Source organism: Stegodyphus dumicola, chromosome 10 (genome assembly GCF_044657685.1).
Source record: "Stegodyphus dumicola isolate Sdum_Otavi_A_Nest chromosome 10, ASM4465768v1".
NCBI lineage: Eukaryota > Metazoa > Arthropoda > Arachnida > Araneae > Eresidae > Stegodyphus > Stegodyphus dumicola.
Window position 1 is genome coordinate 156,144,478 of NC_140777.1, and position 23,460 is coordinate 156,167,937.

General features: G+C 32.8%; 1 protein-coding gene across 3 annotated transcripts in view; it reads right to left on the reverse strand.

Annotated features, from left to right (window-relative positions):
• The window catches only part of LOC146995163 (uncharacterized), a 143,728-nt gene that overhangs the window by 26,035 nt on the left and 94,233 nt on the right, over positions 1 to 23,460 (reverse strand). For all 3 annotated transcript variants that reach the window (XM_085825729.1, XM_085825731.1, XM_085825730.1), the window contains exon 4: positions 2,119 to 2,206. In XM_085825729.1, the coding sequence (XP_085681855.1) occupies positions 2,119 to 2,206 (88 nt within the window). The remainder of the gene's footprint in view (positions 1 to 2,118; positions 2,207 to 23,460) is intronic.

Sequence of the window (23,460 nt, forward strand, 5' to 3'; positions counted from 1 at the left end):
TAAAAATAAAATAAAATTTAAAAAAAAATTTTTTAGAGGACATGCTAATGAAAATAATATGAAGAGTGACATCCTAATGAAAATCACTTTACTTTTTTATTTTATTTTTCATGCAAAGATTTCAACGAATGACATAATTTGCAGTTTGTACACATTAGCATTTTAGATAGTGGGTGTTGTTTTCAATTTAATTTCATCAAATTGGGTTTTATAATCTCTTAATTATATTATTTTCAGGCATACATGTTGTGTCTTAATACATTAAGTTGTCAAAATATAAAAGACACCCGTAACGAACTGGTCCACCTTTAATTTTAATCACAGCTGACCTTCTTAGATACTAGATACCGATACCGTTCCTGAAAAATATTAGCCATTGTTGATGTAAGAACAGCTCCTATTTCATTCAGATTAGCTGATAGTATTCCCAAGCTTTCAAATGATCTTTCTACATCGTTCCACAAATGCTCAACAGGATTCATATCAGAGAATTGAGCTAGCTAAAAAACCAATTTGAGATCAAAAATTCATAGAGACAAGTTGCATTGCCCGGTTGAAAGTGACTATTTGCATCAAGGAACATCGCAGCCATAAACAAGTGCACGTAATCGACAACGATATTGAGGCAAGCTGTGATGTTTCCAGATAGTTTCCAGATATATCCGGAAAATCCAATGTTCTCCAAGCAATATTGCCCAAACTATAATTCCATGATTACCAGCTGGAAGAATTTTCATTAGGCAAGAGGAAATCCAAGTATTCGTTCCGCTTCAATCATATTCTTACCTTACTATCTACATATTGCAGCAGGGAGCGAGATTCATCAGATGAAGCAACTTTTCTTCAACAGTCAGAAGTCCAAGTTTACAGCTCCTGGCCTCACTAAGTTCATGATTACTTGTTTACCAGTGATAATATAGGCATCTTTGACGGTATCCAGCTGTTAAAACGCTTATATTCTAAATCCGTTGCATTTTGTTGTAGAGACATTAGTTATTTTTTTGGAAGCAGGAGAAGTGAAACAAGAACAACGCATTCGCCGGGAATCGAACCACGGACCTCTGAAATACGCGCCCACCACACCACAAATGCATGCCAAGAAGGCGAGAAAAATACCTTATATTGTATTGGATACGCTTTTTGATAAGCTTGAATTGCATTAAGCTGCAGTATGTCGTATTAATATTTTCTCCTTCTGTTGTTGCAGTTCGTACTAGTTACTTTTATCTATTTTATTCACCAGCTTTTTCCGACAAGAATTATTCTTATTGCCCATAACCTTTTTTCTCAACAGCTTCTCTCTAAAGACCAAAAATAACTGTTGCAGAAGGAAAACCAAGAACATTGTCTGCTATGAAAATAACGTCCCTGTCCCCAATTCTTATTTCAAGGTATTTCTAACTACGTTACAAGAAAGTAAAACTGGTGATTTTGCTTACAAAAAATGCTTACCATGCAGTAATTAATTTATGTTCAAGGCTTCAAGCATTATTCAGGGAGTAACAATCCATCCAGTTGCGCTCATCGATACTCAGCAATGGTTAATTTATTTTGTTTTTCACTTTAACTACAACAATCAGTGAATTACATGAGATTTACAATATTGAGTTATAAAAGGACCTGTATTGAGTAACTTTATCTATATATGTTAAATTTTCTGAGCGCATTAGGCTTAAACTAACCTGTGATGCCCTATATTAAGTATATTTTCTACTTGAAAACATTTGGTTTGGTTAAATCAAAAGGTGGTGGGATTTTACTACTATTTTCAGAGAGCACATTCATCAAATGGACACAAAAACAGTGCTAAACGCTAATCTGTTGCGCATGATCATTTCTCGCTGCAGTATATATGATAAATTGTAACACTGTTTGCATTTATGGTGTGACGAATATTCGACTAATACACATTTGAAAATGACTGGCTATTCCATAGCCTCTTGAGAAAAAGTTTTAGTTTCTTCCTCACTTTTTGTTTCATAAACCAAACATTTTCAACATAGAATGGATATATCAGGATATAATCTCATACACAAAAGAAAAGCGATTGCACTAGTTTAATAAAATTGAAACATTCAAAATAATATACACTTTAAGAAATGATTAGGCAGTATATACCTTTTAAACCACTGAAAGCCCTCCTTTGTTCTTTCGGTTGTTCGAAATACTGTTGTTCTACAAAAAACTGATGGCCACCTATAGAAACCTGAAATGAAATAATAAAATGGCACTTTAGTGTCAAAAATCTTATAGCTGGAAATGGCGAATAAATGCGCAGTAACAGAAAAGATTTACGTCTGTTTAGATGAAATGATATTTAAAAGTATATTACATCACTAAAAGATGATTCTTGATAAAACACTTGATAAACACATCTTCGCAAATTCAAGATTTCATATTTCAATTATATACGCTGTCTTAAAGACTAACTGCGTCTTATAGACTAACAGTATGTATAATTTTAAAGAAATATGACGGCGTTCACGTTTCATTACTCTTTTCCTCCACAGATGGTGCTACGTTCGTGTTCACTTTGCTCCGTCCTTTGCTTTAGATATGAATACAGTTATCATTATGCAGTCCCCCTCCTGCTGAAAAGGGGGACCTGTATCGGATCCCCCTCGAAATCGAAAACTCTTCATTCAAAATGTATGCCAAAATAAGACTGCTGTTTGGTCTAGTTTGGTCTAGTGACATTGGCATGTTTCTCTTCCAGTGCGAAGTATTGACATCTTATAGTTGTACTTAAAATCAACAAACTTCACTTGTTTAATGTGATATATGTGGCTTTTTAATATCCCTGTACCATTACTATCAAGAATGCCCAACACAGCTATTCCAAAAAAGTTAGAGGTTAGAAATTACTTGGCACTTTTCCGTTAAAAATGCACCATTTAGCTCCACAAATGTTACCATGAAATCTAACTAGATGACGGCAACCTTATTGATACGTAAAGCTTCTTTGTAAAAAAAAAAAAATAATAATAAAAGTGCTGTTTTATAAAATATTACATGTATATAATGTTTAATGTGCGTAAATGCCGAAGTTGCGTGCGATTCCTAATTTGTACAGTTATCTGGCGTATTTTAAGCGAAAACAGATCATTGCTGTGTAACATCGGGGAACTGCACAAAAAATATCAGAGTTGAATAAATTCGGCATCGCGCACAGCTTTGACCCTGCGCACATTTAAACATTGCACAGTTATTTATGACGCGATATAAACAAGCTACAACGCTTAGCGCATAGGCGCACATTTGGCGAATGGCGCTCCGTTAAGAGAAAAGTACCATTTACACTGACCCACTCGAATTGACAGTACGGATTTCAAAAAAGATCCTCTAACTAATCTGAATATCTCATATCAAAACTGCCCGAAGTTCTCGAATATGAAAAAGAGCAGCCTAATTTAGAACTCCGAGACTTCAGTAAGCGGCCTCGAAATGCATATTGAAAGAATGCTAATGTGAGAAATTCCAGGAAAGAGTCATTCTTTGTGGATGGGGAATCACGAATTTCTAAATCACCTTTTAAAAGTGCAGAAAGGGGGGACTACATAAAGAAACACGGTATGCACTCTCTACCTACGCTTACAACAAAAATAAAAATAAAAAATTAATTTAAACTTAAATGAACAGATGTAAGTCAAATTTTGTTCTACGCAAATGAATAATTTATTGACTTAATTTCTCTAAGGTGAAAACAAATGCATGTTTAATTTTTGAACTTGGGCAAGTAACAATCAGTTTAATTTTGTTTTAGACGAAATATATATAAAAGTGTTTAGGCACACAATAAGAAAAATTCCTTTAATTTTGCAGACGAAAGTATGTTACGTATTCTGTTTTGCGGAATGAATCGTATTTCTTTAGTCCTGTGGTATTCGTCGGAACAAATTAGATAAAAGGAAAAAGAAAATTTAGTCATTTTCTTTAAAGTAAATTCATATTTGGCTTACGAAAACAAAGGCAATCTAATTATTTTTGGAATATCCAAAAGGGCTGTAATTCTAGTTCGTTCACATACCTGATTCCTCCTATGTTTTTGGTATTATACAGGTTAAATTATGCATTATGCAGGTAAGTGCACAAGCATGCTTTCAAGTACTTTAACAAGATGAAGAATTCACAAAAACATTATTCCCACCAAAATATGAAATTTTAATGCCGCGTAATACACAGTATGTTGAAAATTATCAACGGCATCATAATTAAAGAAAGCACGAAAAGTAAAAAATTTAATTACTTGGCGAAAACCAAATTCCCAGGCGGACGCTGCAAAGATGCAACCATTTTCAACAAATGAATAAAAATATACGTTATAACTAAACAAAGAAGAACTGATAAACTATTTTTATCAAATTGCTGCTAAGGAAAGACATTCCATGTAATAATACAATATTTTCCTTTAAAAATAATATAGAAAACAGACAAACACATAAATTTATTAAATTAATTTTGACAAAAAGCCATTCATTGAATAAACTCTGGGATAATGAATTTTTAAATTTTAATTGCCAAAATTGAAAATAATCTTAAAAGGAACGAAAACCCGCTCAGTACATTTCGTAACGTGTATCATTTTACGATTAACAACATGTAAAGTAGCATTTACAGAATAAATTTATATATAATTTAATGTTATTCTTACGGTATCGAGGCTTCTAATAATTATGAAAGAATTTTTTAACCACCAAATTACTTCAAATGAATTAAAGAAACACTCCTGAAATTTGATTACAAAAAAAAAGATGTCCACAAAAGTCCATACCCGGTCATTTGTTGTGGACATATACTTTTCTTTTAGAGTTCAAATGACGCAAATATTCATGGTTGGCGTTTTTAATTTTAAAATATACTAAAAAATTACAAAAATCTAAAAAAATTTAAAAGGCATTTTTTTCTCCTATCTGAGTGCCTTCGTAGAGTAACGAATTTCTTAAGGCAGATTTCGTAAATAAAATTGATTTTTTTTAATTAAGAATACTAAAAAATGAATATTTACGTCATTTAAAAGTACGGTTGGCAAAAGATTGCGAAAATAAAGCCTGGGTTAGAACTTGCGTGGGTAGGATGTATCTAAGATATATTCCCAGATAAAGCGTGAAAAAGTCTTCATTTTCAAAGAACTAAGGAAATTAATAGCTTTGCCACCCGAATTCCTCATTACTACTTAAAAAGCTAATTACTAGCGGCACCTGAAAATTATTCAAATAAACATATTTTCATATATAAACGATTCTCAAACTGTGCCTCACCGTTTTACTGCTGGAAAGGCGCAATGGGCCAAACAACACTTTACATAGCAAAGTTATGCTAAAGACTATACTTATTGCATTGCGCTTATGGCTTATTGTATACCATTCTTCATTATAATTTATTATATACCGAGTTCATAACAATTCATGCATGGCCTTTATTTTCTCCACCATTTGTCGCAGACATGAATCTTTTACTAAAAAATTTTTAAATGACGCAAATAGCTATGCTACGGTATTTTAAATTTAAAAAATTTATTTTTATCAAAATTACGAAACTTAACTTTTTATGCGGTTCCCCTGCCTATATAGTTAGTGATATTTAGTTAATTTTACGAGGGCTATCCAGAAAGTAGATTACGTTTTGGAATAAAAAAATAAACAAAGTATAGGAAACAAATTTTATTATATACAGATGAAAGCCACACTCAAATACTACTTTTCTACATAGTCACCATACAAATTAAGGCATTTATCGTAGCGATGTACGAGCTTGGAAATTCCTTCGTCGAAAAATTCGGCCGCCTGCGCCTTCAACCACTTCGTTACCTCTTCTTGCAGCTGTGCGTCGTCATCAAAACGCTGCATAGCCAGCCACTTCTTCATTGCTGGGAATAGGTGGAAGTCGCTCGGTGCCAGGTCGGGACTGTACGGCGGATGAGGAAACAACTCCCACTTAAAAGATTCAAGAACTTTACGAGTGACATTTGCCGTGTGGGGCCGGGCGTTGTCGTGAATCAACAAGATCTTAGAGCTCAACATTCCTCTGCGCTTGTTTTGAATTGCTCTTCTGAGTTTTTGGAGAGTTTGGCAATACCTTTGAGAGTTTATTGTAGTGCCTCTTTCCAGGAAGTCCACCAAAATTACACCTTTTCTGTCCCAAAAAACAGTCGCCATCATCTTCCTTGCCGACATTGTTTGCATGCATTTCTTGGGTTTTTGGGGAGAACTTGTGTGCCCCCACTGCATTGATTGCAATTTCGTTTCACAGTTCACATGTTTCACCCATGTTTCGTCACCAGTAACGATGCGATCGAGTAAAGAGTCACCATCCTTATGGTAAGCGTCCAAAAAGTTCAACGCTGCAGCCATTCGCTGATTTTTGTGGTCCTCTGTCAAGATTTTTAGAATCCATCTTGCACAAAACTTGTGGTAACCAAGCTTTTCGCTGATGATTTCGTGCAACAAACTTCGCGAAATTTGTGGAAAACTCAAAGAAAGTTCCGTTTTTGTGAAATTTCGATTTTCACGGACTTTAGCATCGACTTTTTCGAGAAGTTCGGCGGTCACTATGCTGGGTCTCCCACTTCGATCTTCGTCGTGAACATTGGTTCGGCCATTTTGAAATCTTATGACCCACTGACGCACTCCACCTTCAGTGATAATGTTGTCCCCATACACTTCACGAAGCTGCCGATAGATTTCTATCGGTTTACAGTTTTTTGCAGTCAGAAACCTTATTACTGAGCGCACCTCGCAGCTCGCGGGATTTTCAATTAACGCAGACATTTCAAACCGTCACAGTATCTGAACGGAGCACAGCACGAACCTCTCCCTAGCACGGCTAGATGCAGACTGAGCTGCGCAACGCTCTGACCCCAAGATGGCCGCGCTAGCCCCGCCCCTAGCGGACACAGACGGAAACGTAATCTACTTCCTGGATGGCCCTCGTATATTCCTTATAAAAAATAAAAACAAAACGTTTGACTCCTGTACAACAAAAATTGACCAAGGTACTTTGTTTCAAAGTGTAAGATTTTTATTTTAGATTTTTTAGTGCCAGAAAGAAATTTTTGTCTGAAAGGTTTCAGATTTTAAATGACATCCAAAGTTTTCTAAACATTTTGTGTGTTACCTTTATTTATTAAATCTCATGTCCATGTACAAATGTTCTCATCATGTTCTTTGCACTTAAACCATAAAATTCAGTTCAAGAGCTATATCGCAAAATAATTTTAAACTGAGCATATCTTTAAAATGTCCGATACAGAGTTTCACGCGCTGGAGATAAAAAAAAAATTCTGCACAACGTTCCCAATGCTTGCTTTGAAATCCTTGAGTTTTTCTAATCAAAAATTCGTTAAAGTTTTACAAAATATAAAATCGATAATAAACCAAATTCCAAATTTCAAATTTGAGCTTCCAGATGCCCATATTCGCAGTAGGATTACGTCATTCAAAATTGGATAGCTCTAGGTACCGTTGTTTTATCACAATGCGAGAAACATACATACATTTATGCAGATTCTTCATTATTTAATTTCTTCAAATATAATACAGGGCGATAATATTTGTCGGCAGCAGTTTGAAAAGGACATTCAGAGTGATTCGACGCCAAATCGCAAAACGAAAACAACAGTCCCTAAGGGACAAAGCCCCTTTGGAAAAAAAATTTATGCAGCTTTATTATTTCAAGATTATAATGTAATGGTTACATAAAAAAAACCCAAATCATAAATAATCTTCATTTTCAATTCATATAAATACCAACGGTGAAACGTTTTTTAATTATCTTATTTATTAAGAGTGTAAACTTTTACTAAACATAAACAAACCGGAAAAATGTATAAAAAATTAAGACTCGTAAATTTTCACAAATTTCATTTTTTTTTTTTTTTAAACTTTAAAAATGCCAAATATATAACAATGCCAAATAAGAATATTTTATTTACCTATCTTGTCATAAACAAAATCGCCAAAATCCTTGCAACCGTCTACCAAAGTAGCACTCAGTTCGCTAGTATTGATTTTATTTATTAATCTTCCCCCCCCCGTTTCGAAAAAGAATTACTTGCAAAGAAATTACGGGGAAAGTGTAGAACCGCCCACGGCTTAGCGCGTTTTTAAGAATTGCAAATACTCGGTATCCATGTACACATCGACCCATTTTCACTTAAAAAAAATCCCAGAATTGCACAAAAATGGCATTGTGCACTCAATTGACTTTATCCATGTACACATTGACCTATTTTCACTTAAAAAGTCAAAGAAAATTGACAAAAATCCAATTCTTCTTACTCTTGTAATAAGCGCCAAACAAATAAGTGGGCGATTCTGCACTTTAGCCGAAAGTACCCTTACTATAGAAGATTTCTGCCATTTTATAAACGCTATCTCTTGCCCTTTTTTTCCAATAGATATTTATTTTATTTTATTAACTTCAAAACCATCAGAGTTTAGACTGAAAGCGTTTACAATTACTTCCAACGAAATTTACCGCATCATTTAAAATTATATTCTTTTATAAGACTTCGAAATTCTAGCATTTAAAAATGTATTTGTTAACAGATTTGAAATTTAAAAAGATTATAAAACAAACTCTTCCCCTTCTTTCTAAACAATAATTGAAGAAAAAAATATTAATTAGGCGACTTCCTCAAATGCTTTCGAAATCAAATTTTGCACACACATCTATTGCGGGGTAACCAACGGCAGACGTCGTCAATGGCTAGCTAGTCTGGTTTATACATATAACATAAACAACAGAAAATCGGCAACTGAGTGAATTATATTGTTTTCGGGGACAAATTTTATTACACGTTAATTACGCTACACATATTTAGTAGGTAGAGCCTTCTTGGGAGCATACACTGTATACCCTACTGAAAACGAAGTAGCGAATTCTCGCTATGTCTTAAAAGAAAACATATGACTGCAGACGATAAACAATCTGTTTATTTTACTTAACTGAATAGAACATGCACTCACTATGTGGTGACAAATTAACCACCACTTGTGGCTAAGTAACTTGAACACAAAATAGTATGTACAATCACAATAAATTAAATTTTAGCTACACGACTGGCTCCTATTCAATCTAAACAGCTTAATCGGCTGCACACAGTACAGCCGAGTCTAGAATATCAATATAGTAAATTAAAGTAAGGGGCTAGCACAAAATATTCAGCTACAAAGTTAATTTCAAACACGCGGCATAATTCAGAATTAACTCTCCTACTATGAACTATTAGGTTCTGCTACATAAATACTATTTCCGAACCTATTTAGATTTGCATATACGGCATTTAAATTTGCTTTCTAGCAGGAAACTGAAATCAGAAGGGAAAGGGATATTTCTTAAAATAAAAAATAATTGATTAGTACAAAATTAGGTCTTTTACAAGTACAGTTACTTTTATGTAACTTAACCAAAAGCAATATTACAAATCTTCATTGCAATGATCTAAAAAATTTAATAAATGGTCTCAAATTCAAATTGCATACACAGCGAACGCACGATCTGAAAAGAGCTGAAAGCCCGGAATTTTTCTAAACAAAATGAAAACTTTTTTTAAAAAAAAGCAACAAAATAAAATTTTTAACTAAATTTTAAATTATATTTCCTAAACATTTTTCAAAACATACATAATTAATAATTACAAATTTTTTCTGAAATTTAAAGAATAGTATCTGCAAGAAATGTTTCATTGGATACACATTATAATTCAAACGTACTGGCAGCTACATATTAAATATTCAGACAGATATTTACTTCTAATAATTCCAATATGTTCAATTAACCATTAAATAAGACACTTTTAACTCAAATTAAAAATAAATAGTTAACGAAAATTTTCCAAATGGGCAAAACTTGAGAACAAATAATGACAACATATTCTGTTTTATTTATTAAGTTTTTCGGTAAACACATACATCTATACATACATGCATACAAACATACATACATTTTAGAATCCGGTCCTGATAACAGAACAATTCCAACTTTTATAGCACGTATACAGAAAAAATATGTATATTTTTATGCAAATAAGTATAAACTTCTCCAATTCTTACTACAGCTTCCAGCTACAATACCTGATGTTAATTTTGATAAAATCTGTAACCTCGGAGAAAAGTTACTATAAAACATCTTCATCACGAATTGTTAGATGCTTATCGATTAATGCCTTTTTTTATATACTTCTTCATTTTTAACTGCGAAAACAAATGTTCGCATATTAACTGTACACTTAAACAAACCTATTATGCCTATTGTGAAAATTCGTATCTGAGGGTATTTATATTTTGATAAGTACAAAAAATTCAATTAAATTTGTATCTTTACATTTTTGTAAAAGATTTATATCTCAGTGTAAAATAATTAGCCTTATTTGTAGAATTTTAGGGGTTTATCCGTGTTTGTTTTTAATAGTAATGAATATAATATTAAAAATGGACCTCATTTTTTCAAAATCTCGTCATAAAAATTAATGCTATAATAAGGCTAATTAATTTACGAAAAGTATATTTGCTGACAGAGGAAAATTGATTCGAGGGACGCATGCGGCTGGCGGGCCTCCAGTTTGAGACAATTAGTTTAAGACAGTTTTGCTGCTGTTAAGCACTGCACACGCGCTTTATAAAACTAAAATCTAATTCTCACATGTCTCTCTCTATTTCTTATGTTAAAACTAATGTAATACAACGCAAAGCGAAATATACATGAAAAATATTCAAATTTCACAAAACCTCAAATGAACGATGAAGTATTGTTCCTCGTATTAGAAGAAACCTTTAAGACAGTCTAATAAATATGCATGCAATGCTGCACAGAAATCTCTTACAAAACATATTCAGATAACATGATATATGCACTTTTCAATTCCTTACAGAGTTAACTTAATTTACACCCTATTAAAGTACGTGCTGTGCACCAATAAAACAGCAGGAAAAAAATCAAATTACAGAAATATTCCAGGAACCTAATAAGGAGGTGAAATACGCAATGTTCAAAGGAAAGCGAGAGGTTTTCTAAAGGCGAATCTATTAAATTTTAATTTTTAGCATTAGCTGATGAAGCACTTTTACACATACATGACCTAAAACAAAAAGACCTCTTAATTCACATCCCTCGACGAGGCTTTAATTCGATACTCGAAAAAAAAGGGCAAACTACGAGGTGAAAAAACACGCTTAATCAAAAGAAAAGGAGACGGAAAAAAAATTGGTGTATGCGGATAACAATTCGCTCTTTATTTCCCTTAGCAACACATCCACAGACTATAGTCACGAAAGCGTGAAAAAAAAATTGTTAGAGGTATTATTATAAGTTTCTTCGAAGCAGATTAATCATTCAGTACTGATCAGGGCTTAGATAGTGAATTACGCAGAAGATTAGAGGGAATGTGTTCAAATTTAAAACGTAATTCGGAAGGATATTTTTAATCTATAAGGCAGTCATAAATTTAAATATTTTGTTTCAAATTTAAGGAAATAAAAGCATCTATTAAAACTTTTCTATCACATTTACAATAAGCTTGGTAGTTGTACCGATCGCAATAATTTTTGGGCTGGATGTTCTCGGTCAGCTAGTAAGAATTTTCTCCTTTCTTACCACATGCCTACATCTATGCATTTGGAAGCCCGTCCGGCTGACAATCAATTAAAGTACGGTGTTCGAATCTCGGTCGAGGGCACTGCTGATTTTTCATACTTCCTACTACGAAATAAATGTAATGACTCTACAAGTGACGTCCGACTAAAATGTCATGAACGACAATTCATCACCACTTTGAGGACTGGGCACTCTCCTCCCTAGTCGCCCTTTCAGCTGAGAAGAATATGGAGAATTTTCTTCTTTAGCGTATCCCGTCATGGTATAACTGTAAGCCCGTCCAATTACAGCTGGAATCGAGAGGTCCGGAGTTCGAACCCGGACTTAGGCATTGCTGATTTTTCATGCTCTCCAGCAGCGAAATAAACCTCATGACTCTACAAAGTATTCCCTATAATGAAAATAAACCTCATTCACGTAACCTGATTTAAAATAAGTGCTGGTTTTTACTACTTTGATACTCGATATTCCATGCAGATTTGCATTTAGTTGCCTTTGGTATGATATACAGTGAAAGCTCGAATCACAGACAGATAACAGGAACAAGAAACATCTCGCATGATGACAGATGTCTAGAGCTACAAACACTAAAGTCGGCAACAAAATATTTTAAACAAAAAATAGGTGTTTTGAGATGATTGAATTGTTTTTTGAGATGGAACATCTTGAAACATTCAGAAACATCTTGAAAACAATTCTAAATGTTATTGTTTGCTCTCTGAAACAGAATTAACATTCAGGAACTTCTAAAACAATCACTTTAATACTTTCCATTGCTTATCTCTTATTTACAAGGCTAGAAACTCGTAAATAAATTTGATTCACTACTAATACGGCCTGAAAATAATTATGGCCAGAACGTACTGCAAGCAAAGGTTTTGAGGCCTTTGACACTTTTATCTGTGAAACAAGGGTTCTAAGTAAAAAACATGGGCTTGAAGGTTAAAAATGAAGTCGTGGACAAGTTACTAAAGGACCACAAAAAGTGACTTTAACAAGAAAAAAAAAATGAAAAATCCTTCAGAAGCAGCAACAAAAGGATACTGTGACGGATATGTCTTCAGATGAAGTGAGACAATGAGAAGATGAATTCAGTTTTTTAATCCGCGAAATTTGTGTAAAACGGAATAAGGCGCAATGTTTCATATAATGATATCACTCTTAGATTGCAGCAAGCAAAAACAAAGCATTTTCAATAGCATTTCCACTCGCTTTAGAAACATTTTAAAAATGTAGGCAACAACAAATCGCACAGGACAAATTTTCCGTGAAATGGAAATTTAGTAAGTCTTAAACAGAGTGGCGCTAAGAAAAGATAAGCGAAGCTGCTCTAGAAAAGATAGTTAATGAAAGGAGACTTCTCATTCAAACAAATATGATATTTGTTTCATATTTGTTTCAATGATATTTCTTCATATGATATTTCTTCATCATCACCTTCCATTTATTCTTTCCACTCTCCTTCATACAAATACGGTGGAAATAATTTAAATTTACCTATTTTATCAAAGGTAGTATTGTATTTACTTTTTTTTTTTTTTTTTTTTTTTTTGTCTCAGGCTTCCAAAGACTCATCATAAGCAATTTTATAACATAAATGCCAGTGTATTTCTTTTTTTATTAAATAAATCATTTTATTCAAAATTTGAACCAACTGAAGTGGATCATTTTCTTGAGAAAAAGCGGGCTGTAGTAATTTCCTAAAACGTGCTTCTTATCAACACTTCATCCCTTAATCCCACAAATGCTTCCTTTCTGAAAGCAGAGCCATCTTTATGCCTCATATCATTCAGTTTGGTGTTTTAGGAAATTATACATTTTCTGAGAATTCAGGATTGCAAATAAATAAATAAATAATAAAAGTAAATTTAAATGAAAATATTTTCCGAATGTCAGTTCCAAACCCTAATGAAATTTTAAACTATGGACCCTCGGAAGTATTCCTAATTCCCTTCAACAAAATGTGAATTGTTAATATTATGTGACATAAAAAGTAAACAAATAAAATATAAAAAATAAAGCAAAACATGAGGAAACAAGCATTAAGTCAAAAACCTTTAATTTATTCTTCATCTCTGCAATTTGTGTGCTCTTAAAGGATTATATCTGACGCCTGCCAATTAAAATGACGTCACGCACATTCAGTGCCATTGTTGAATGATTCATTCATCACCCGGAAATCAATTATTCCTCAACCTTCATCCGACGATTAATCGATGAGACAGCGATCATCGACTCTCTCTCCTCCAGCGCTAATAACCAAGCCATCAAAAATACATGACAAGAAAGCTATCGTATCAATCAAGCCCGTCCCCGTAGCACATTCCTTCTTTCTTGATCTTTTACCACTACACCGACGAGAACCGATTAACGACGGAGAAATTACCATTAAAGTCTCCCCTAGATAATCACGTGATCAGATCATGATGAGGATGGAGAGGAGTACAGGAAGAGAGGAATCGGGCGATTATTACAATCAAAGAGAAGAGTGAAAGATCTCAGAAGTTATCAATTTATCTTTTCCTTTTTTTCCTCTAACGGAAACGAAGAGACCTCTAGTCCAGAAGGCGTAAGGAAGGGGGGTCAACACTGATGAGTGACTGCCCTGTCCGTCTGTCTATGATTTCAGCAGAATGACTTGCAATTATAGGATTTGCGCAGCACTTGTCGCCGTGGGAACGTAGAGAAGCAAAGGAGAAAATTTTCTTTCATTTCTTTTGTTACACCAACGGGGATCCAGAGCGGATTACTCTCGGCCACAATCAAATAAATTTGGTTGGTGTGTTTGTCCGATTTGGTTGAAATATATGTAAAGGCATATAATGTATAATGAACACTTTTAGCAACTTTCCTCTACTTTGCAGCAAAAAACTAAAAATTTCCAATGCTGTAATAAAAAGTAAGTTTTAGTGTACTTTTATGTTTATTCCACTATAAAAATAATATTATACGCCAGAAAAGTAGCAAAAATACAAAAAAGCTACCGTAAAATTTTCTAAAACCTCTATGCCCATGCATATATGAAAATACATAAAACATACATAAGTAAATCTCTTTCCCTTTCTTACGAGGTTATCAAGTCTACCGATTCGAAAAACGAATTTTTTTCCAGCATTTATTTAAACATTTCTTAACCGAAACAGTACCACTGAAAACTATCTCCCGGTTACATACGCGGGATATTTTGTGATCTGACGAAAATGTCTCGCGTAGGTTTTCGGCAAAGACATGGTATCGCGAAAGAGAAGATTCCCAGAAAAGTTTCATTAGACACGCAGTCTCGGATAGCTTGCAAGTCTAATTACGACTTTAGATGATGCAATAGTCTTCCATTCAAAAAGTTCTCAAAAATGTCAGCTAATTTGCATACAGCATGCAGTAACTGAATTTGGCTGTTAGAGGACGTTGAAATACTCTCTGTAGAAGAAATATTTCCACGGATAATATTCGTATGTGACAATTATTTTTAAGTTTCATTAGCAGTTCGATTTAAATGACACTCTATCCTATTCGTCTTGGCTCGTGTCACAATATTCGTTCAGACCAAAAAATTACACAACTTTAATGGTATGCGGCATAAATTTAAAGTGTGCGGGGAAATGAGAGGATACCTTATACGTACGGCTATTGGACGTTTTGGCCACGTCACCTTTGTGACTTACTGAGTATTATTTGCTGAGACGCTAAAAAGTTAATAAACCGTTACCGTTGGGCCATAGTAAGAGCGTTTTTTTTTTTTTTTTTTTTTAAATAAAGATAGGCTAGCAGAATAGATGTTCTGTTTTGAATTTAAAATCACGCTATAATTATCTGAATCTTAGAGACCAGGTCGCCTCATTTTGTAATATTGTGCATACGGTAAGTATATCATTTTAATTGTGTTACCATTTTAATTGTAAGCCACGAGGGGTAGATAAATGAATATTTATTCGACTTTAATTTGGCCTGTATTTGTACGGACAGTGAAAGAGAAGTTAAAGACGATAACTCTTTAACAAGTTAAGACGTGATTATCCGTTGGATTATATATTTTCCTACAGCAGAAGGTATGCCTATTAAAGCGCAAAACATGTTAAAGCGTCTTTCAACAATTTGACGCGGTGTCACATTTTGAGCAAAGAAACTTTAATTCTTTGAACAGTAACAGATTCCAGTAATGTTACAATCGCCGCATTTACCAAATTCCTCATTCTCTTTTTTGGCTCACTTTTACTAAGATTGCTTTATGGTTGGTTTGGTTAATGTGATTATGGCAAAGCCTCACGGGGAGGCCTAAGGGGAGGGATGCCACCGTGGAGGACTTTCTAAGGGAAACTGGCTCGTATTCACATTACACATGGGAAAAACATGAAAACGCCCATGCAGCCAGCCCGTACGCGGTATTCGAACCTCGGACCGAACTACCAGTGTTCAGCGACTTTACCTCTCGGCCGCTGGCTTTATGGAATTAAAATTTTCAGATAATTCAAGCTATGTGAAACGGCACCGCAGTTTATCTAAAAATGACGCCGAAACAGGTGTTTCGCTAATACTTCCAGGAATCTCAAGAACACTCGTGTTTCAATGGATGTTACTTCGAAGATGACTACGCAATATTTTTTTAGTTTAAATAGAATAGCATGACTTGCAAGCAGTTTTCGCGAATTTTTTTAATGAATGATATCATAATTTTTCAAAGCTAAGCTAGTAATATGAGAACAGATGCTTGAATTTAAATAAAGGTTTGAATTATAACTGCGCAGTATTATAACGCAAAGTAGCATAGAAAAAATTTGTACTTTTCTCAATTATATTAAATATACAGCCAATTATATCTATATACAGCAAATGTAACTTTATGACGTCAAGAATTAAAAGAACTATAAGTTTTTTAGACTGAAGTCTAGTTCTCTGACAATGACAAAAATAACATCTATGCCAGCAACATTTTTTCGAGGCAGCCCTCGACTTACTATAACTGCCATTACAGCACTCCTGTCGTTAGTCGATTCTGACAAAAATGGGATCTTTTTATAAAATTAACATGCACTCTTACTTTCAATTAATTAATATCAAATTACTGAACAAAAACACATAAAAACAAAGTCTTTAACTTGAAATAACCACGTGAATAATTGTTATTCACATCGATGATCCACAGCATCCGGAAGTACTTTTTTATTTTTAGAAAATTCCTTAATGCTGTCTCCCTCCCTCTACTTCGTATATTTCGTGATAAAATCCGACTCAAATCTGCTTTTCAGTTTTGGCAAAAAAGATCCAGTGTTTTGATTCATATTTTCGAGTAGGTGAAATTCCCTGATTTAATTTAGGAAATGTTTCATACTAAACTGAGAATTTGTAATCGCATATTTGGCCATCGTAAAAGCAAGTCATCTTAAGTCAAGCCGTCATAAATACAGGAGTAAAATCGTAAATATCTCCACTGGTCTAATATTCTGGTTGTAATGAAAGTTTTCCGCCACAAAGCGTTCTTAATAAAGTTATAAAAAGACATGAAGGCAGTAACTTTAGAGTAGGTAGTACACCACCCAAATCTATGATTTTCTGCCAACGTTTTGGTAGTTTTTCAAAGCCTTCAGCCCAGAAACTTGGTGGCAGCGAGTCCAAAAACAGATCAACCTCATCTTAGACGTCCTGTGCAGAATGGAAGATAACACCCCAAATATGTAGCTGCAGGCATGAAAAAAAGCTGGTAGACATCGGGGCTGTACGGTAGGTGTGACAAAATACCCCATTCGAGTCCGTACATAGTCCAGCCGGTGAATTCAGACACCTCTGGTTCTCACATTATCTTCTGTTCCAATGGAAATCTTCTTTACTGAAGCGTTTATATGATTTCCTCCATCATCAGCACTAAGAATATGAAAAGGTTTGACTTAAAAATGACGCAATTTAAAGAGGTTTATTAACAAGCAGCCCTTGCTTTTAAAGTAGAAAGGGATAATAGTCAAATTAAAATGGAGAGGTACGAGACCATGGGAAAATAGAGAATATATAGTATATATAAAAATATGTGTATATAAGAAATTCCAAAATTAAACTTATTAATTATTAAAGTCTCCGTAGTATGCTGTGAATTTAATTAAATAATCAAGAGATAATTAAAATAACTAAATCAATAAAAGCGGTAAACTAACAGACAGGAAGACTATAAATCAAAACTGAAACAGTACAAAATAACGTTATAAAATAACAGAGAGTTGAAATGTCTTTTTCAAGCAGCAGTCAAAAATTTTTTAACAGAGTCACGTTTCTGAATTATATCCAGATGATCATCAAAATTCATTCATGAAGTAAATAAAAAAGGTGAGAGTAAAAATAACCTAATTTAATGTAGTATGGCATGATCATTAAAAATTTCTTCATAACATTGTAAGGTGATTGAAAAACATTTATAAAATTTGTGATTAATTTTTTTAACCCTTATAAAATATAATCTACTCCGACATGACCCTATATAAAGTACATAATACAAAAAATTAAACAATATAAAATTAGAAACCAGAAAAGCAATTCGGTAAATTCATAATTATTTTGCAAATTAATAAGCCTGCAAGAAATAGTAAAACTGCTTAATAATTTTGAAAAACAAAAATAATTTAATTTAAAGTCAAAATTTCAGAAAATGAAACAATTATTTTTAAACATAATTTATCCAAAAGTATCGTAAATAAGAATCTTGTAAGATCAATTTTCCATAAATAAAAAGTTTCCAAAATGAAGAAATAGAGGGAAAAGCAATATAAAGAGCGGAAGGCAATAAGTCTAAATTTGGTATGTGGTATAAAAATAAAATATAATTAGAATATAATCCAATAGGCAATGGTCCCAAATTTGGCATTAAAAATAAGGAAAAAAAATAATAATCAAATTATAAATTATACTAAAGTGAAAAAGGAAATGAAAAAATTATATTTAATTAAATACAAATTTTTTATTTCCTTTTTCACTTTAATAGTTAATTTATAATTTAATTATTATTATTTTCCTACTTTTTTAATGTCTAGCGGTATCTTATCGCACAAGACTGTAAAGAAATGACATATGATGAAGAGAAACCAGTTGAGCTAGAGGATTGTAATTTGTTAAAATGTAAAATAAATATACAAGAAACGATTTGAGTTGGGTAAATGGTGCCAGCATAAACGAAAAATGAAAGTGTAGGAGAGTGCAATTACAGTGATTAAAATCTTAATATTATTAAGTTGTTTAAAAATGTAAAAATAAATAAATAAATAATAAATTAAATTAAATTTAAAATAATATGAAGATTTGGTAAAAAATAATTGTATAATTAATTTATAATTTTTAAAGTTAAAACTTTAAATGGTGTACAGAATGAGTACAAAAAAAATGAAGAAAACAAATTGTATTTTTAATTTTTAGTAACCATAGTACTGAATTTTTATAATTTTAAAATGGCAGATTTATGTAATGGAGAATAGTTATTTTATTATTATCCCAATGTGGTTATTAGTCTCTAAACGCGATTTTGCGTTTTTCATTTCAAGCTATCTGAAAGCAACAGATGCAATTCTTAAGAACAGTGTATTTTTTTACTTTTATTTCATCTGATAAATGATTATTCCTCTGATTCATTTAATTCTGAGCATTACTATAAGAATTTAATTCAAGATATATCTAATTAAAAACAATAAATATTTTTATAGAATTACGTTACATATTTTTTCGCTTTTCGAAAATATTTTTTCATATTAATGCATTGTTTCACTTTTCATTTGAGTCTACTGTCATTCAGAAAAACGTAAGATATTATTCTTTCATACTTAATTTGTCTGTTATTGATTAATAAACTGAACTATTTAAAAGCAATACATGCAGGTCTTACTATGCTCTAATTTTTAATGTGATTAATGCAAATAAAAATGCATTTAATTGATGATATATCTAATTAAAAATATTAAACATTTTATAGCATTATATGCCGCCCAGACGGGAAAGTGATTAGTGACACTGACTGCAGTACCAAAGAACCTGTTTCCGAATCTCGGAAAAGGCATGGATGTTAGCAAATGCATAGCATCTGTGCGGCATAGGGGCACTCAAAATATACGGCGAGCCGAAAGTCTTCTCAAGAAACTGATTGATAAAGGGCTGTCGGACCGCCCCAAGGTGCTCTCTTTGAAAATTCATACTGTCACCTGTATGGTACTTTCATATTTTTTTTTTCTTAAGAGTCTTTTTTCGGGGGGGGGGTTGTTTTTGTTACAGATTTTCTTCCTGTTAGTCAATTGAATCCTGTTATTGATTTAATTATTTTAAATATCAATTGATTATATATATAAACAAACTCGTGCATACTCCGAAGCAAACGTTATAACTTCATTTTCATTAAAGATACACAATCCGGAATAATTTCCAAGACCTAAATGCGTTCCCTTTATGAAACACAAACAAAAATTTCCATTTAATAAATATCGGTTAATTAGAAAATTCGACGCCTCCCTTAAGCGAAATGATACGAGGCATCAACCATACAAACATGCCGGAGGCCATAACACCCTCTTAAGATGCTACGATTCTCTTCCACGTACGAACTGACTCCGAAGAAGATAAAACTCAATTTATGATCTACAGTTCGAAAGGCGCTGCTGTATCTGCATCATCGTGATGAGAGTGAAAGCGAGCAACAATTTTTTAATGAAGAAAAACAAAAGATTTTCTCCCTTTATCGATGATTCCGCGATGGAAAATTGGAAACGTCGGGAAAAGCGGGTTTAATTAGCAAGAACTGATGGCGGAAAATCATATGACTTAAAAGAGTTTTCTGTTAATTAAATCAAGTCTTTTATGATTTCCTCGCGAGAGAAAGCGTCATAAAATTTCTTAATGCCTAAAGGCTAAGAAGATTTCGCATTTTGTGCAGACACTGCTTCAAGGCTTTCATTCTGAAAGCCGTTAACACTTTTTTTTTTTTTTTTTTTTTTTTTTTAAATACCGGCAAGGTAGTGATTTTCTTTCATATTTGAAATCCACGAATTTAGTTCCATGAAAGGTTCTAACTTTTTCATTCAGTTACTTTTATTTTTGAAGCTTCGATTAGTTAGCATCAGAGAGGCGATAAGTCTCGACACTCACTTTTGTGGTGTATTACTTTTCAAATGAAAAGTCTATCATATATATATATATATATGCGATATTATATAATAAAAGCAAGGAAAAGCCGGAACTCTGCTGATGCGTACTTAGATCCATATTTAAGAGGAAGAATTGTGATTGCGTAGTATGCTAACAACGCTGAGATCGTAACATCTAAGAAACTTGGCAGTCGAGGCAATTTTAATTCCATTTTTATTTGCAATTGATATTTGTGGCCACAGTTTGCTTGGCACTTTAGCTTGCAATAGGAAGCAAAATAGCAAAATTACGTCCAGACAGAGCAGAGACAGAAGCTGAAGTGCGTAGTTATGCAAGGTGGAAGCACATGAAGAGAAAAGTTTTGGTTTACGATAGTAGTTTCAGTTGCCAATTATTACGTCATCACAGCTGCGCAGGCCATAGAATGATCTAGAAATGACGCAATCCAGAGAAGTTATTACGATTTTTAAAACAGAGAGGGAGAATTAAAGCTTTACCGTTAGTTTAAATTATAATTTTGATTCATATATTTTTTATCTTACATGATGTAAAATATAAAAAATACGATGGCTTTGCTCTACGCGAACAGGCAACCTCTAACTAACTTTCCGCAATTTCAGAATCTTCCCCCTAGACAAGTACTTTCGAGAACTTTCAGGCACGTTACGTAATCGCTACTATAACTGTAGAGTTCGCGCCATTTTCATCAAATTGCTTTTCTCCTCCTGCCGCTTAAGACCTTTGCTGCCGCTCTTCCTGTTTTTCTTTCTTTGTTTAAACAGCATGACGCAGTAAATTTAAAGTTAATCCTATTTAGTCTAAATTACTATCGCGTATGTAATCTTGGAGAATCTAATGAAATAATGACTTACCATTTGAATTGAATAAAGATGTGGAATCAAAACAGCTAACTTCTTCTGTGTCATCATTTCATGCCAAGCTTCATGTGTGTGCCCGACTGCCAATATATACTAAAGTCTTTCACCCCTGTACTATAGAATCGATATTCTTTTAAACTTTTGTAAGTTCTTAAAATCTATTACTGAAGTTAATAGAAAATTTGTTAGAAAATATTTTGTCGAATGTTTGCTTTTCAAACGATAATGTATATCTTTCTAACCCTTATAACGCATATAACTTATCTTCACTTTGCGTGGTGTATCACTTTTCAAATAATACATGGACGCATAACGCTCTAAAATATTAAGTTGTCGAATGTTTGGTTTCTGAGCGATAATATACATCGCTTATAATGTCTATATAATATATATTAAAAAAGGAATTAATTATTAACTAATCATTTATTAATTAACAATTATTAATTCTTAACTAATTCCTCAAATATCTGATCAGTAGAATATATATATATATATATACCTTGTATATAATCAAGTGATAATAATTAAATGAATAATGAGAGTAAATTAACAGAAAGAATATAAATAAAAATTGAAACAAAAACAAAACAACATAATAACAAACAGCTGGAAATTCCTTAATTCTGTAGTCTTTTCAAGAAGCAGCCGAATTTTCAAGAGAGGCATATTTCTGAATTATATCTAGATGATTATTATAATGAACTCATGAAATAAATCAAAAGTGATTGTAAAAATAAACAAAATTTAAAGACACTTAATATAATATTGCAGGGCCACTAAAAGTGCTTAATATAATATATAATAATTAGAACATTAAAAACTTTTAATTATTACTATATTATATTAAATATTAATTAAAGAGTATTCTAATTATCACTGTATTGCAGTAAATTAAATATTAAAGATTTAGTGTTAAAGATTGCTAATATTAATAATAACGATTGATAATATGACACGTAACATAGTTATGAAAGCATAGCTCCACTAATTTCTTTTCATAATACAGTTCTGAAAGAAGAGCACCACAAGGATGCGACTTTAAAATTCGAATCCTTAATATATTTTTGTTGCTCGAGATATTTTGCTAATAATTCTAATATATTCAACGGAAGTAGAATGCTAGATTTGCTTATTAATAAAGTAAAGGTATAATTGTTTTCACACCAATTAAACATTTCAGTTTGAAATCTACTTCAATCAAACATTGTCGAAAAACGAAACTTGAAATTTTATGCATGTTAACCACTTCACTAAATAGTCAAACTAAGATACGACTGTTAAATGATGAAATGTCGAGGCCGATTACTTTATGATTCTGAAAGGAAGGAAAGAACAGTTAGTATGCGTAGAACAGAATACAGTTCTACGCATAATGTTGTCATAATATGATTAAATACAATAACGATTTTAGCTTATTTGCGTCGATAACCAAAATATTTCCACCTAGGCCTAACTTTACCACGTAAGTAGAATATTCCATTCACTTATGCAACTGTGATGAAAATTAATTTATATCCTTGTACGTTTACAACAAACAGGTCGCTAAATTGTGTTAGGCTAAAATGTATTTTCGTGATACAGACATCCCGTACACTTTTAATGTCCATTGCAAATGCAAATGAATGAACAGATTTTGTTTCTTTCGAAGCTAGGCAAGGAGACTAGCCACAGCAGTAACGACTATTCAAATCACAAAGTAGGAAATTCGAAATAATGCTTTTCGAATTAAGCATAATATGCACATACTTCAAAGTCAATGCGTGCAGAACAACAAACGGGATGATCGCCATGATATTAAACACACAAAGCAGGGATGAGAATATCAGTTTGCTCGCCTGGACAGCAGACATAGAAGGACATTCAAATCGTGGCACTTGATGTACCGAAT